Here is a 16,871-nt window from a genome sequence, read left to right as displayed (position 1 = left end):
GTGTGTGTGTGTGTGTATGTGTGTGTGGCTCTTTGCAGTCACACATTAAAAAAAATTGGCTGTTCGTCTCTGACTGGTTGGCCACCCCTGATGTACATGATTTCTCTCCTACATGATTTCTTTTGAGCTGTAAAGCTGCACAGGTTTAAAATACGACAAAATAGAAGTTGCACTCTGGCAGCATCTGATGGGACAAGCCATTAGTCACAACTACCAAAGAAAGGTGTCTGAACGGTCATCCGATTGACGACCTCTGGTTCCCACTGAAAGACCCTCCAAAAAAGGAACTAATCAATCGATTCCAGAGCAATTGTATCCTTTCTGGGGGGGAAAAGACTTCCAAAACATGTAGCTCAATGGTACAAAAGGGCTACTGCACTGGAATACCTTTATTCCAGGTCGAGCCATGGTGTACATCAGCAAGGCTCCAGATATAGCCACACCGCCTATGATTCCATACTGCACCCGCCAGAAACTCAGCAGGAAGGTCATAATGAAGGGAAGGAGGTCAAGCTCTTCAGGATGACACAGCAAAAAAAGGGGGTGAGGTAAAACTGTGAAAGTACACTGTGTACGAATGCAGAAAAACATACTATGTATCTTCCATATCTTAGCCACGACACGATAGTCAACCATGGGAGTGACGGCACAGATGACAACAGCAGCGAGAGAAGCTTTTGGGATGTAGTAGAAGGCCGGCATGAGGAACGCCAAAGACAGCAACACTATCCCACCTGCAAAAACAAATATTTACCAGTAAAGTTATTTTTTCAGGCCAGACTAACAATTAACATGTATCAGATGCTCAAATAAAACCGGAGTACCGGTAACATTTCAGGATCAAAGCCAACATACAATAAGTGACAGTAGCTTTGGAAGAGCTGTTTGAACAATATATATTACTCTAAACGGGAGGAAAAGCATTTAGGTGTGGGAAGGTGATTCGGTCGTGCGCAAAAGCATGTTGAGACACATAAGTCAGTGGTTTCAATTGTTAACTGTCATTCTAATGTTGAGAAGTTTGTTTACATTTTCCTTGTCGAGCGCTCTGGCAGGTTAGAGGTTTGAGTTCTTCATTTACTATATTCTTATAACATCTCATAATTTCTCAAAGGCTTTCTGGACCGTGACGGTGAGGTCACTGGGTTCAAATGAGTAAATCCTCCATGTCACTTCAACCAATTTCAGTGGAATCAACTGACACCTAGTAAGAGATGACTTTGGAGGTTCTACACATTACGAGCTGCACATTAATAGACATACACCAATCAGCTGTAGCAATATAGCCACCCGCAAAGTCTAATCACAAAGGTGTAATGAAAAGCTATATGAAATAATATGCCTTAAAAATGTTAATCACGCTCTGCATTACACAGTACAGTAGGGGGGTATTAATTCACAATTAAAAAAAAAGATGTGTTTATTGTTGTGGCTGTAGTTTAGACCAGGGGGTGCCCGAGCCTGGTCCTCAAGAGTCCCTACGCAGCCTGTTCTAGATGTTTCCCTACTCCAACACTCAACTCAACTCAACTGTATTTATAGAGCACTTTCAAACAGCCATCGCTGCATACAAAGTGCTGTACATGGAGCAATTTAAATGAGATGGACTTGACAGTGTAGGTGGGCAGGATATTTAAAAAAACAAAAAACAAAAACAATATATAGCATATGCGCTGTTGTAAGACTGATTTAATAATGTTTTTAACATACATCAATGCAAAAAGGTGTGGACTCACTTGTGACAATCCCTCCAGCTGGAGTACAAACCCCAGTCTGTGAATTCACTGCAGTCCTAAACATGATGACAAAAGATGAATTTTTACACACTGTCCATGTTTATTCCTCCTCTCTTCTTCCCTTCCTCTCTCTCTCATACACACACACACACACACACACACACACACACACACCTGCCAAAGCTGCCAGTTACAGGGTAGGCTGAGACAAAGGAGCCCATGACATTGGTCATACCAATTGCCAACAGTTCCTGGTTGGTATCTATTCTGTAGTTGTTCTGCTTGGCTAAGGACAAACAAGAAGGCAAAAGTTGAGAGCACTGGCCCAAATATCGTGTTGAATAGAAAACTCCTTCTACGACACCTGTAAAATTGAGATTGTTAATGCAATCACAGATTAATTTTTTATACATTCATGTGTAAGGGTCCTGCATGTCATACACTTGCTGTCTGATTAGACTCTTGAATTTTCTCTTGGCTGGGGGTGGGTGGTGGGGTGTAGCTTCTATTTTATTTGAGTAGTGGTCATCAACCTTTTGAAGCTGAGAGATACCTCTTGGCTACTGATTCCTGCGAAGGAATACCAGTTTGATACACACTTCTGAAATAACAAACTTGCTCAAATTACATTTAATCCATCCATCCATCCATTTTCCGATCCGCTTATCCTCACAAGGGTCGCGGGGGGTCCTGGAGCCTATCCCAGCTGTCTTCGGGCAGTAGGCGAGGGACACCCTGAACCATTTGTCAGCCAATCGCAGGGCACACAGAGATGAACAACCATCCGCGCTCACACTCACACCTAGGGACAATTTGGAAAGTTCAATCAGCCTGCCGTGCATGTTTTTGGAATCATCTTGGAAAGACACTGCTTTTGCAGTATGGTTCTTGTTTCCTCATAAGATAAGAAAACCTTTATTTGTCTCACAATGGAACAATTCCCAAATGCAAGAATACAAAAGCATCCTGCATCTAATCCAGGTCTACAACATATTATTTCAATAATTTTAACTAACAAAGATATTGTACACTGCAATTGCAGGGTCTACCCCGCCTACTGCCCGGAGACAGCTGGGATCGGCTCCCTCATGCTTGCGACCCTCGTGAGGATGAGTGGACTTGAAAACGGAGGATACGGAGGAGATACCAACATGAACCTTTGTCCACTTGGAAAACTGATGGAGAATACGCAAATACAATGTTATCATGTTTATAAATTTCATTTCGTTACATGCTTAATTAACCTCGAATGTGTCTGTTTATACAGCTGGTCAGTTTGACGTGAATGGAACCAAGGCGCTTGTTAACTGATAAGTTATGAAGAAAGATTCAACTTTGGGCGGATAGGGAGGACAGAATACGCTGTAGCATAATAAAATGTTCTTCAGCAAAAGTTACAGATGTATCAGATCATGGGAAGATGTTGGTACTTGTACCAGGGAAGTGTCTTGGCCTCCAGGTGTCCACTGACGGGAGTATCATTAAAATGAAAAAGGGAATGTTTTTCTGATATGGTCACTTGTAATTTGCATAAACTGTCAATCAAGGCCAGCAGGAGCTGCGAGAAGTTCGGGTTTTCGGTTTGAGAAGCGAGCACGAGTTAGTGCAGCTTCAAGAATCGTACCTCCTGCCTGGCAGTGAAAGACAATCTGTTCCTGGTCCAGTCTCTGTTCAACTGTCCAAGTGAGCATCTCTGACAAAAACTCACCAAATGCTTTTGCAATTGCAATGCTCTCCAGCAATCCCATGAAAGGAATCACAGCTAGACCTCCGCCAAAGCCCTGTGCACGTACAAAGAGGAAGACAAAGACATCAGCCGTGAGATGGTAAAAATATATGTCCCGCCCTCACCTGGACTCCTTACCTCCACAATCTCTCCAAACGTTACCACAGTGCCATTGGCGGTGGTGTCTGAGGTGGGCGGGGGCCTGAAGGGTGGAAGCCCCTGGGTAGTTTTCCCAGTGATTGAGAAAACATGAAGGCCAGAAGCTTCACACGAAAAGGCGCAAAAAGATGCGGCCACGACTACGAGGGCGTTACGCACTGATCAAAACACAAAAGACATTGAAGGAGAACTGTTGCGCAGACACGCTGCAGGCCAAATGAAGGGAGTGTTGTACACTGGCACTGACTGGTAGCAACAGCCCACACAAATCTTCTGGCAGCTCTGGGGAACCTGGGAGCATCATCACAATCATCATCATCGGGTTCCAGGCTTGTCTTCATTGACGTCAGCATGATCAGCAAGGCTACACAGAGCAGACCAAGGACCACATCGCCTATTCGCGCCTCGGGGATCTTGTAAAATGTGTAGTAAACCTGTGGGAAGAACTCGTGGGGAATATCTTGGAGTCCCAGGATATTCTAGAAATAGAATTTAAAATATGAAAAAGGCCAGGAGGAAAATTAACTGTTAATGTCACATGTGTCATCATTCCAGAAAGCCTTTGAAAAATTATGGTATAGTATCATCAGATGAACCATGAAATAATGTGACGCCTATTCAGCTAACCGTATGTTAATTTGTTACTTTGGCTCAATTAACTTTATTGCTAGAGGGCATTCGGAGGGCATTTTCTTGTTGCTCTCGTTAGTGTGTTTTCACTGCTTGGTGCCTTGTGTTTGTGCAATTACAATGATTACCTCACCTTCACCTGCCCAAAGCCAATTGTTATTGCCGCAGCACAAGTAAAGCCTTTTATAACAGGGAATGAGATGAAGTCCAAGAGAAAGCCTGCAACAGAAGATTTAACACATTACATTTGGACCTGCAATGTGACAAAGTTGATGTCGCAGCGGAATGTAACACCATATTGCTTTGTCATGCTCATAATGGATACAAATATCCTTCGACAGAATGTGACGCTTGTTTTTGTGAGGTCAACTGCTACAAAATTAAATCACTCCATGTTCACATGATTTGAGTGGTTCCCTCCCCTCACCTAATCTCAGGAATGCCAGGGAAGCCTGGATGAGACCACAGAGGAGGCTGAGCAGCACAGCTCGGTGCGGTTCACCCCCCACCAACGAGAAGCAAAGAAGGGACATGATGGCTGTGGGGCCCAGCGTCACATCCTTGGATGTCCCGAGGAAGGTGTAGATGAAGCCTCCCATGAAGGCAGAGTAGAGCCCGTACTGTGTGTGCAAACGTGATTGTGTTGAAATTGGCTGTAACTCTGCATCAAATGATCAGGTCATCTCATAACACTGAGAGGGCGAGGGGGGCAATTCAGTCAAACAGATTCATAGTTTGGTACTTGTGGGTTGGCAACTGTGGCACCTCAACATAGTTCCTTGACACCAAAGATGCCATGATATGGTAACAAAGCATTAATTGTGTCTAAATGAAACTTCACTGTTTACTTCAACATAGTATAACACCAAGATGCCATTTGACATCATCAATGTAACTTCATGCCTTCATTTTATTTTGTATTTGATATTTATTTATCTTGTTTTATCAGTTTTTTGGCTCACCTCTTCTTACATTGATATGATTTACGGATGCTAAAATGTTACTTAAAACATGACTTGTGGACTCCATGAAAGTTTTATGATTGCAATCCTAGATTATTTTTTATAATATCCATTGTTTTCAAATGTGAAAAAAAAAGTGTATTCCAATTTTTTTTTTTTAACCAAAAAATCTGATATGCCACTTTATAGATAGGACTTACCTGCACGGGAAGGCCTGCTACTTCTGCATAGGCCAAGGCCTGCGGAACAGTTGTCAGTCCAACAGTGACGCCGGCGAGGAGATCCATCTGAAGCCATTTCAGCTTGTATTTGGGTAGCCAGGAGAGAATAGGCAACCACGCCTTTAGCCTCCTGCTGGAGCAGCAGCCACTCTGTCTTTCTCTCTCCTCTCTTTGTAGCAGAGGTTGGTCCATGGTGAGGAAAAGGTTGAGTAGTATGTGTAAGAGGAGATTCTGCAGAGGTGATTGTTGTCAGAAGTCACAAGTGGGGGGAAATGTTGTTATGTAAATACAGGTACCATTAAATTCGGGTACAGTACTGTAATTACAATATCAAATCCACTTACACAGAAAGACGAAAGTTCCTCCTTTTGTTTTATATGTCACTCATGTTGTTATTGCACTGGTGATGTGTTCCTCTAACTTACTGGCACCTCTTTAGGAACATGATGTGAAAAAGATCTCACTATTTTTGTCGATTTCGTCACACTGAAAGCACAAAGCAAATGGATGTGAAGAAGAAGACTCGTTTTTATTTGTACACACATGTGAATGAAATCTGACCTCTGCATTTGACACTTCATAGTAGTGGACATAGCAAACACACACTGGAGAAGGGGGCTACTGAAGCACACAGGGTGTCAGTGTCTTATGGCAATCATAAATGTGCGCACTAGTTCACTAGTAAGCTCATTTTAGCGCCTACTCGTTGACATGTAAGGCCATAAACGTGTGCACTAGTGCTACCACTTACATTACATGCAAATAAGGATGAATACGAATGCATGCAACAGTTTCCTATTGGCTGTCCATTTCAAAATACAGTGGTACCTCTACGTATGAAAGTCACTTCATACGAAATTATCAAGTCACAAAACGCCTCAACATGAAAATATTGCCTCTTGTCATGCAAGAAATTTCAAGATACGAAAGGTAAAAATATAGTATGGATCGCCCGTCACAGCTCCGAGTTTCATGACTCAACACACTTATAGCTGCTCTACCATTGGCTGTTCCCGAAGTATCATCCTGGAATCCCTTTGGCTAAGAGGGATCTCTACCGTGTGTGTCTGTGTGTCGATAGAAAGATGTCTATTTAAGCAGCGTCCACGCCATTCGCCTCTCGGGCCATGAGGTCTCCTCTAGTTTTACGAAAATGTGAATCCCCGAAAAAGTGTTCACCAGTCGGGCGATCGCTCACTCTGCTGATGTTTGCCTTGGACATTTTCGAAGGATTGTCAAAAGCCGATGAAAGCAAACGTCCTTGGATCGGTTCTTTACAAAACGTCAGGCAAAAAACACTTTCACCAGAGAACATGAACTAAAGAGGGCAGTTAAAGGTTAGAGTCCCTTATAACAGGCGAGAGGAGATGACATTACACTACAGTATTCGCACCAGGTGCTGAAAGGGAGGGGACAACCCTCCAATGCCACCTGCTGGAGACAGACAGGACAGAGTTATCACACACCCACTGGTCATTATGCATCTGCATACTGTATAGTATCTCAAGTGCTTATCTATCCCATTTTGTGGGCAGTATCACATCGGTGAAATTAGTGACATATTCGATGAAGATATTTTTAATGTAAGATTTAATAAATTTATAATTAATACATAATAGGTATTGTGTGTGTGTGTGTGTGTGTGTGTGTGTGTGTGTGTTTGATTTTTTTATAACTGTGTACCTACTTTTGCACCTCACTGTATATATAGAGGGAGAAAGACAGAAAAGATTCATCAAAAGTATGAATTGTTTTTATATAATCACTACTTTCTTTTTCAGGTATTACGAGCCGGGCTCATATGGGTTAATGCTTTAAGACTGAATATTTATTGTCTGAATATTAACCAATCAAAATTCTTGTCCCGCCTGCTTCATTTTCATGCAGTCTACTTGCGAACATGTAGGTGTTTGAGTCGCAATTGAATGTGAATGATCACATGTTACAGTTCACATGTTCACTAGTAAGAGCCAAATGTCCACTGGATACACTAGTTAAGGTGTTCCGGCCTTAGCAGTTAACTTGTCAGTTTACAAATTGATCACTAGCTCACTAGTAAGGCATATTATGTCCACTAGTTACACCAGTTGGATCTTCCCAACCTTACTAGCTAACTAGTGAGGTTCAAGATGTTCACTAGTTAACTTGTAAATGCAACAATATCCACGAGTTGGGACTAGTTGGTCTCATTTCGACCTCACTTGTTAACTAGTGAAACATGTTTTCTTTCTAGTAAACTAGTTGTCCAGAGTGAGTCACTAGTTAACTAGAGACACTCGTGTTTATTCAACTAGTTAACTAGTGGAAGACATTTTGTCTCATTAGTCAAACCAAGAAATGAACTTGTGCAAGATTTGACTGAACACGTTTGACATTTTTCCAACACGTTGGGCTTTTCTTTTCACTAGTTGGTGTTTATGCAGCACTAGTGAGCAACTGTGCACAACGTGTGCAACAAATATCTAACATGTAGGGATTGATGTTGCACTAGCTCATGTTTTTGGCATACTAGCTGGCATGTACATTGTACTAGTTAAATAAAATGGCTTACTAGTTGACATGTGTGCACAACTAGTGAACTGTAAAACATGTAAACTAGCCAAATGTGATTATTTCACTAGTAAACTAGATGTGCGCACATGTCACCTAGTGCCCAATTTTATCAAAGTCTATACAAGTTCAGCATTGAGCCTGACAAGTGAGACAAAATACGTTCCACAAGTTAACTAGTGATATGAAAATCTGTGTCACTAGCTAACTAGTGTCTCACTCTGAACCCAACTAGTTTACTAGTGAGTAAACATGTGTATCACTAGTTAACAAGTAAAGTGAAAATGATCCCAACTAGTGTAACTAGTGGATATCGCTACATTGACTAGTGAACTTGTTCACATTTTGAAACCGTTTAGTTCACGTGTAAGGTCAAATCGATTGCAACTAGTTTACTAGTTTGCATTCACTCGTCGACATGTAACCAATAATGGGCATCCTCTAGTGAACTAGCTGCAAATCCTCAGGACAACTTGTAAACTAGTGTAAAACATGCAAATGAAGTGGGTGTGATTATGACAAAATCTGAATCCCGATTGGTGTATTTTAACTGCAGATCCAATAGGTATGGATGCTGTGGGCGGATGGTCTTGAACGGGTATTCCCACGGAGGCAAAGGACAATCTTAAGCAACAATAACACGTTTATAGACTATGAACACACGAGAATCACATGACACGTTCGCTAACCGTCTTTCACGCTCAAGCAACAACTCTCTCAGTTGCTATGAGAGTGTCTATACGCGTTAATTATCGTAACATTTCATAACAAACAGTTACTTATGCTCCATGGGTGGTATCAAGTTGATAAATGTGGATACAACCTGCACAAAGCGGCGAATAAAGTGTGACTAAGATTTTGAAACTGTCATCTTATAAAAGTGGTGATTGGATCAGAATCATAAAAACGACAAAAGACAAATTCGGACAATTCATAAGCTCAAATCCAATCAAAAAATTGTGGTTCCATCTTACAATTGCGATTGCACAGGTCTTCGTTTGCCGCTCAGTGGTGCACGAAACACTTCGCAAAAAGCATCCCCATCGAGCCTTCCGGCTCTAAAACGTCACAAGGCTTCGGTCATGTGATTAGATGCGGGGGGGGGGGGTTGTTTGCGGAAATGGATAGTTTCGTGATCATTTTTTTGCAGGCTAGAAGATCTCGTACTCGAGTACAGGACAATGTGAAATACAATACTCCCATTCCTACACTACAATACTCCCATTCCCATTTCAACTTCGCGAAGTTTCCAAATGACTAATCCGGACATTATTAAAATGACCAAGCTGCTCAAGCAATTTCTTTGGGTTTTGCTTCTCTGTCGCCTTGGGGAGTCCAAGAGAAGAAATGTTCTTCTAATTATCGGTGAGTAATTACGTTTTAAACTGCGTGGGCCGAGTGCAAAACAAACACTAAAAATCGCTTTGCTAAAATTTGGCTGAATACAAGTTAAGACTAAAGTGTTCGCACTTCAGCATCAGGTCCACCGAAGACTAACAAAAGAAACAACAGTGACGTCAGTAAATGATTCACAATGAACTTGCAATAAGAATAAATACAGTTCTAAATACAGAACAATAGTGCATCTCTTGCGAGTACAGGAGTACTCGCATTGTATACACAGGTACAGTACAGATTAACTGTTAAAACAATAATATTTTGACAAAAGCAGAAGTAATCGACTTCTTAAGGAAAAATAAACAGTACAGATTCTGAAAATGTACTGCAGTACAAAAATAACATGAAACTTTATTGTAAATTTAATTTATTTTTTAAATCTATTTTTCCCCCTCTTCCAGCTGATGATGCAGGGTTTGAGACTGAGGTGTACAACAACTCAGTGGTCCACACCCCTCACCTGCGTTCTCTGGCTCAGCGCAGTGTTGTGTTCAAAAATGCTTTCACCTCTGTCAGCAGCTGTTCCCCGAGCCGCTCCGCCATCCTCAGTGGCTTGCCGCAGGTAACAGACACATGCAATACCGTATGCATCCAAGTCTTTTTTTTTTGGAATTATGTTATCAGTCAGATGGAGTTGGTATGTCCCCCCCGCCCCCCACCCCCCGGCTGGTTTTAAACAGTTTCCCAGGGTTTTAATTACATTTCCTGAAAATACCCCCTGGATCAAGAATAACAATACGCTATACAGAGCTTTCTTTTTTGAAATCCTTAGATGCATAAGTGGGTTCAATAATGACAGTATGTATGTAATTTTAATTTTTTATCATCTCATCTTCCATGTTTTCCTCAAATCGGTTGTCTTTGACATGAGGCTTTATGGATTTATTGTTCTCTTTACCGGTATTCCTCCTTCCAGTGTTGTCATTGAATGCAGCACATATGGACTGCGCTGATGTCTGCCTCCACTAGTGTTGCATCGCTGTAAAGAAATAATGGGATTACACTCACCTCGGATGAAGAGAACCCAAACTATTGTCCAGAATTGCCTGGCTATTTTCAATTACAGGGTCACGTTGAAATCTATCCTCAATACCAGATGGACGTAAATGAGTCATCTGGCCAGGGCCAATGCCGTTTTGTGCTAAAATGTTCATTGAAAAGTAATCAATCAACATACCAAACATGAAATAATGTTTTTTTTTTTGTCCGCGGAAATCTCATACAAATCTTCTTTAACCAAAATGAAAGGTGTAGGTTTGATAGGTCATACAGCTATGGGTTAATGGTAGTCAACTGGAAACCATGTTACAACTATTGTTTCCTGCCTCCTTAGCACCAGAATGGCATGTATGGCCTTCACCAGGGGTTCCATCATTTTAACTCTTTCGATGGCGTCCGAAGTCTGCCGTTGCTCCTCAGCCAAGCTAACATACACACGGGTTTGTAATAAAGTTTATTCTCCCCTCCCGTTATAGACAAATTGCAAACATGTGTTCATCCGTATTTCTGTCATTTTCACTGTCAGGTATAATTGGAAAAAAACATGTTGGTCCTGGATCGGTGTACCCTTTTGACTTTGCGTACACGGAGGAAAACAACTCTGTCCTTCAGGTGGGGCGAAACATCACCCGCATCAAACTTCTCGTCCGAAAGTTTTTCCAGACCCATCAAGAGGAAGCTTTTTTCAGAAAACAAAAAGCAGAGAAGAACACGGGAAACAATTTGAAAGATGAAGAAAGGCCTTTTTTCCTCTACGTCGCCTTCCATGACACCCACCGCTGCGGCCACTCCCAACCTCAGTACGGTGCTTTCTGTGAGAAGTTTGGGAATGGGGAGATGGGAATGGGCAGAATTCCAGACTGGACCCCACAATATTATACACCAGAGCAAGTTAAGGTCAGTGATTAAATGACAATTACTGGCATGTTGAATGTTTTCAGTCTTTATTTAATTTTGTCAATTGTATGTGATGATATACATGCAAATTCAGACTCTGTTTGCTCTCCAAATCCTAAACTGGCTTCTGTTATGTAATGCAGGTTCCCCCTTTTGTACCGGACACATCTGCAGCACGAGCTGACTTAGCCGCATTGTACACTACAGTTAGCCGACTGGATCAAGGTACAGTATGTGCACACCACAAATTCATTCATGTGAAACAATCGAGTGCATTTTTCTGTGCAGGTATTGGATTAGTTCTTCAAGAACTCAGGGACGCCGGTTATGAGAATGACACTCTGATCATCTACAGCTCCGATAACGGGATCCCATTCCCCAACGGCAGAACCAACCTGTATCAGTCCGGCACAGCGGAGCCCATGCTGGTGTCCTCTCCAGAGCACAGGGAGCGATGGGGAGGCACCAGCCAGGCCTATGTCAGTTTATTAGGTAAGAGGTGGGATGCATCCAGTGTTCTCTTGAGAAGAGAAAAAAAAAAAAAAAACGTGGAACCCATTGACTGTGATCTCAGCGCGCAGTTCCTGATGTATACCGAAGCGCAGATCCACCAAGAAACGCCCTGTGATTGTTAGCTCTCCAGAGCACAGGGAGCGATGGGGAGGCACCAGCCAGGCCTATGTCAGTTTATTAGGTAAGAGGTGGGATGCATCCAGTGTTCTCTTGAGAAGAGAAAAAAAAAAAAACATGTGGAACCCATTGACTGTGATCTCAGCGCGCAGTTCCTGATGTATACCGAAGCGCAGATCCACCAAGAAACGCCCTGTGATTGTTAGGCTCTTAATTGGCCACCAGAGGGAGACTGTATTTCATACCAACGTGGTAACCCCCCAGGTAGATGGGTCGCCAGCGGCATTGGTGCCAAAGTAAAACTTTTATTCCTGTTATGAGTTGCAAACTATGTTTCTAGAAGTTCTCAAAAATTATACTTGTCATGTGACCTGTAATCTGTCCTCTTTTTGTCAGATATCACTCCCACCATCCTGGACTGGTTCTCTATTCCCTACCCGTCATACAGCCTCCCTGGCAGCACCACAGCCCCAGTTCACCTCACTGGTCGCTCTTTGCTTCCTGTCCTGGTCACTGAGCCCAGCAGTTGGCACACAGTCTACGCCAGCCAGTCACTGCACGAGGTGTGTAAGTGCGCAAACATTCAGACCTGAGCCCATTTTCTCCAGCATGGCAAACATAAGTGGTAGTGGGAAGTAATGGAGTACAAACGCTTTATTAGAAGTACTTGAGTAGATTTTTGGCAGGTTATCTGTAGCAGTGTGCTTAACTCTAGTGTTTAACTTCCTGACATTTTACTTTCACTCCTTACATTTGAAAAGCGATGGCTGTACTCCTTGCATTGTCAAAATAGACTCTTTACTTTTTTCAACCTTATTTCATGGTTCGAGAAGTAAAGTTAACGGAGGTTGTGGTCTTGATTGCTTGAGATCTTGCCTTCGGCAAAAACTGGGAGAGCAATGACATGGAGGAACACAAACCAGGGAGCATGAACAAAAGTGACGCAACAGATTCGGAGAAGCAAGATATTCCCCATACGTGACCTTATTTAAGACAATTATTTGATGTTGTTGGCTTCAAGGATGATTTGTGGTCAAATTTAAGCTAAGTTATCAGAACTAGGGCCTGACTTCTTTTTTTGAGGCCATTGCCAATTTTGGCAAAAACAAATATATTACTGTTGTGAGGATAAGTAGTTGAATGGATAATGGATAAAATCCCCCCACCCCCACCCCTAATTTACTTCAATGCTTGTCAGTTATATGCAGCTTTTTGCTATTCCCAGGCGGGCTTGATTCCCTGTGACGTGCGGAGGTCAACTATGAATGTATTGTTCCGAAAAATAGCTTTTCCTTTTTGGGTCCCAGAATCCATTGATTGATGCCATGGATGTGATCAGCAAAGTTGTCAGGACATTCATTATACAATACACAACCTTATTTCTAGAGCAGATTTCACAACAGCTGCAGCTGTTAAAAAGCACTGAGTGGCATCCAATTAAAAGTATTGCTTGTAAAAATTAAGAATTGTAATGTTTTGAATGACCTTGTCAATCTTTTGTTGATCATTTTGTGAAATATATTTAAGGATATAAAGTTATGATCCAGATTTTGGTGTAATAAATAAATAAATAAATCTGACCGGTGTTACTTTCATTTAACTGCAGTGACTGGTTAGAGAACACAAAGGTAAGGAGTAATCTGCAAACATTGGCTATTTGGACGATTATTATTGTTTGAAGGGCTATAATCGGTTGGGTCCTAATCAAAACAGCTATTGTCTATAATAGAGATCAAAAAATGCCTTTTTTGCAGGTTTCATAGTCTGTACTTGTTTACTTTTATTTGAGTACGGGTGTTGAATCAGTACTATTCACGCTTTTTTAAACAAGTAACTACTTTAACTGAAGTGGGGAGTGTGAGTCCTTCAGAACCTTTTTTTTTTTTTTTGTCTGTTTCCAACCAGGTCACCATGTACTACCCAATGCGTTGTGTCCACCAGGGGGCGTACCGCCTCCTCCACAACCTGCACTACCGCATGCCCTTCCCCATCGACCAGGACCTGTACGTTTCGGCCACCTTCCAGGACATTCTGAACCGTACCAGGCGGAGTGAGCCCACGCACTGGTTCAAAAGCCTGCAGCAGTATTACTACAGAGAGCGCTGGGAGCTGTACGACATCAGGTCTGCTTTCATCAGCAACAACACTACATTCTCACATTTTGGGGGGCTAAAACAACTAATTAAAAAAAATGACCTTATATGTAAGCGTTATTTAAACTGTAGGATGAAACTGCTCTGAGTGTCCAAAGTTTACATTTATTGATGAGCCCATGTTTCACCAATTTACTTCAGGATTTTGGGGGGGTTAAGCACTTTGAATGGACATTTTTCAATTTGCTGTGTCAGTTGAAAACGTTTTTTTTTTCCTGAGTATTATGACAATAATAGGCGCTAAACCATGCACTCTGAAGCATCCTCAGTAAAAGGTCCTGCATGTTTGCATCCGATACCTTCTCTTTTTGCACTACTAGGTAAGAAGGGCCGCCCTCCTCCCCAATTTACTGTTTGCTAGTGGTGACCTCCACTAAGGAGCTCATCAATACTGAATATATCAATGTATGTAACGAGTACAGTGGTGTGGAAAAGGTGTTTTCCCAGTTCATATTTTTTTTTATACGTCTGTCACATTTAATTAAATCTTTCCCAACATCAAAGAAATATAAATATTCATCAACTCAAGTACACACAAAATGCAGTTTGTATCTAGTGGTGACCTCCACTAAGGAGCTCATCAATACTTAATATATCAATGTATGTAACGAGTACAGTGGTTTTTTTCCCAGTTCATATTTTTTATACGTCTGTCACATTTAATTAAATCTTTCCCAACATCAAAGAAATATAAATATTCGTCAAAGACAACTCAAGTACACACAAAATGCAGTTTGTAAATGAATGTTTTATTGTTAATGGCGGGAAGAAATCCAAACAGTGTTTAAAAAGTGATTGCCCCCTAAACCTACTAACTGGTTTGGCCGATGTCGGCAGCACCAACCAAAATGAAGCGTTTCTTTCACTGACAATGAGCCTTTCACATCTCTGTGGTGATATTTTGGCCCACTCTTCTTTGCAGAATGGCTTTAATTCAGCAACACTGGAGGATTTTCAAGTGTGACTGGCCTTTTAAAGGTTATGCCACGGCATTTCAATCAAGCCTCTTTTCCATTAGAGCAGGGGTCGGGAACTCCGGTTGCTCGAGAGCCATATGCTGCTTGTTTTACAGCTCGAGGAACCGGAGTTCCATATCCCTGCATTAGAGATTTCAGAACAACCTAAAAACCACGTCAGCCTCGCTTGGCCCGGCCTGGCCTCCTTTGCTTTCGCATTACAACAGGCGGCAATCATTTGGGGAGGCGACGGCTGAGCTGTGCAAGACTCCACTGCACAGTGCACACTCGCAGCGCGCGGGGCTCTGCCATAAAATTTAACGAGTGGCAAGTCTCTGCCCCTGGTTTTGCTATGAATCACTGTTGCATGATGTGGCAGTGGCGCAATTTACAGCCCATCCAATGCACAGAAGCTTTCAAACAGATGAAGAATCAATTTCCAGGTTTAAGCAAAAGAGACACCGCCTGGCGACATCAAATAAAAAATACAGAACATACAGTAAATTTGAGCGCTGTTTCAATAACTTGTGTTTTCACTTCAGATACAATATCGATATTGCGGCCTTGAGTACTATCAGAGACTGATGTCATCCGCTACAGTATCAGCAGGCATTATGCATGCTCTTATTTACTTTTTTAAGAATTAAATATTAGAAGAGACTTGAGCAAGTGAAATATTGAAGCAATGAACAATAGTCAGCAGCAGTAGGTTTGAGAAAGTATGCCCCAACCTTTTTTCTTGGTTGCACTAAAGCCAAAAAAAAACAAAAAAAGTCTCAAATTGCAGCACATTCGCAATATTGTAACAATACATGACTCAAGATAGCTACTGTACTATTTTTACCCATTCCTGACTCATTCCAGTGTTTCTAGTCAGAATATTGGAATGTCTTCTGTTTAAATATTGTCCTGGCTTTTAAATTGAAAGTCGAAGTCTTATTTTTTGCGGGTTCTTATTTCTCAACAATGTATTTCTGAAAAGTTGATGACAATCTTTTTTCCCCGATTCACCTACATGGCCAATACAGGAGAGACCCTCTGGAAACCAAAAACCTGGCATCAGACCCATCCTACAGTGGCATACTGGAGAGCCTGAAACAGAATCTCCAGAAATGGCAGTGGGAGACAGGGGACCCGTGGGTCTGTGGAGCAGACTATGTCCTGGAGGACAAGCTGGAGCCACACTGCAGACCACTTTACAATGGACTCTAATGGGCCCGACCTAAGCCTAAGCCTATCTTGATTGGCGTAGAAGTCTGAACTGAGTGCTCGTTAAATCATAAAAAAAATAAAATAAAAAAAAAAATCATGTTTAATTATATTTTTGTATGCCACGCTGCTTTTAATGGTCAAAAATAAACATTTTACATCCCCTTAATTCGTATAATGGTAAGGTATCATGCTTGATTATGTTATGTTATGGGTCCATAATCGGTTTCCGTACATGTGCAGTTTATTCTTATCATCCAGAGCCTCTTATGGAGAGGCAAAATGGCATCCGTGACATTTAACTGTTTTATTATTTCATTGAAGGAGTGCATCGCTCACTATTCTTCTCCTGAGGGGTTGGTGCTGATGATACATAGCCATTGGGATCAGTACATCAATCCGCAAATCACTTTGTATTGATAAATTTCTGTTGATTTCCTCCGAGCCCAATATTTGAAGCAGGACTGATTCACTGACTGCTGATCGTGGGTCAGCGAAACACTGCCATATATTTCTTGATGAGGTCCTTTTATTTCTATTTGACGAGGGCTGTTTTTTTTTAAAAGAATCGATTAATTGAATGAAATCAATTTTCCTTTTCATAGCTTCATATTGATTCATAAAATCACAAATTGATCCTGTAGA

General features: G+C 41.7%; 2 protein-coding genes across 6 annotated transcripts in view; one reads left to right on the top strand and one right to left on the bottom strand.

Annotated features, from left to right (window-relative positions):
* Positions 1-9,046, bottom strand: part of slc26a11 (solute carrier family 26 member 11) — a 12,099-nt gene extending 3,053 nt beyond the window's left edge. The window contains exons 1-12 of one of the 4 annotated variants that reach the window (XM_019889438.1): positions 8,959-9,046; positions 5,779-5,920; positions 5,414-5,665; positions 4,679-4,871; positions 4,385-4,470; positions 3,869-4,100; positions 3,601-3,779; positions 3,445-3,517; positions 1,911-2,022; positions 1,737-1,792; positions 594-734; positions 388-515 (exon numbers count right to left, since the gene is read on the bottom strand). In XM_019889438.1, the coding sequence (XP_019744997.1) occupies positions 388-515; positions 594-734; positions 1,737-1,792; positions 1,911-2,022; positions 3,445-3,517; positions 3,601-3,779; positions 3,869-4,100; positions 4,385-4,470; positions 4,679-4,871; positions 5,414-5,626 (1,413 nt within the window). In that variant the 5' untranslated portion in view covers positions 5,627-5,665; positions 5,779-5,920; positions 8,959-9,046. The remainder of the gene's footprint in view (positions 1-387; positions 516-593; positions 735-1,736; positions 1,793-1,910; positions 2,023-3,444; positions 3,518-3,600; positions 3,780-3,868; positions 4,101-4,384; positions 4,471-4,678; positions 4,872-5,413; positions 5,666-5,778; positions 5,921-8,958) is intronic. The other 3 variants (XM_019889439.1, XM_019889440.1, XM_019889441.1) reach the window with 3 other exon arrangements.
* Positions 9,047-9,103: 57 nt separating this feature from the next.
* On the top strand, positions 9,104-16,745 carry sgsh (N-sulfoglucosamine sulfohydrolase (sulfamidase)). Of its 2 annotated transcripts, XM_019889443.1 has the most exons (10): positions 9,104-9,349; positions 9,784-9,944; positions 10,716-10,821; positions 10,908-11,278; positions 11,422-11,503; positions 11,567-11,726; positions 11,929-11,972; positions 12,305-12,471; positions 13,814-14,031; positions 16,046-16,745. In XM_019889443.1, the coding sequence occupies exons 1-10, from the start codon at positions 9,238-9,240 to the stop codon at positions 16,227-16,229; spliced, it is 1,605 nt and encodes a 534-aa protein (XP_019745002.1). In that variant the 5' UTR covers positions 9,104-9,237; the 3' UTR covers positions 16,230-16,745. The 2 variants fall into 2 exon arrangements, with proteins under 2 accessions (XP_019745002.1, XP_019745001.1); XM_019889442.1 differs by lacking the exon at positions 11,929-11,972 and having other exon boundaries at positions 11,567-11,770; positions 16,046-16,744.
* The last annotated feature ends 126 nt before the right edge of the window (positions 16,746-16,871 follow it).

This window comes from Hippocampus comes, unplaced genomic scaffold, assembly GCF_001891065.2.
Source record: "Hippocampus comes isolate QL1 unplaced genomic scaffold, H_comes_QL1_v1.1 scaffold86, whole genome shotgun sequence".
In the NCBI taxonomy this organism is placed as follows: Eukaryota; Metazoa; Chordata; class Actinopteri; order Syngnathiformes; family Syngnathidae; genus Hippocampus; species Hippocampus comes.
Note: the sequence above shows the minus strand (reverse complement) of the source record. Positions and strands in the feature narration are given on the sequence as shown.

Coding starts and splice junctions, on each gene's coding strand:
- sgsh (XM_019889443.1), top strand. CDS start 9,238: ATGACTAATCCGGACATTATTAAAATGACCAAGCTGCTCAAGCAATTT. Junction 9,945..10,715: donor TCCTCAGTGGCTTGCCGCAG/GTAACAGACACA, acceptor CTGCCTCCTTAG/CACCAGAATGGCATGTATGG. Junction 14,032..16,045: donor TGGGAGCTGTACGACATCAG/GTCTGCTTTCAT, acceptor TGGCCAATACAG/GAGAGACCCTCTGGAAACCA.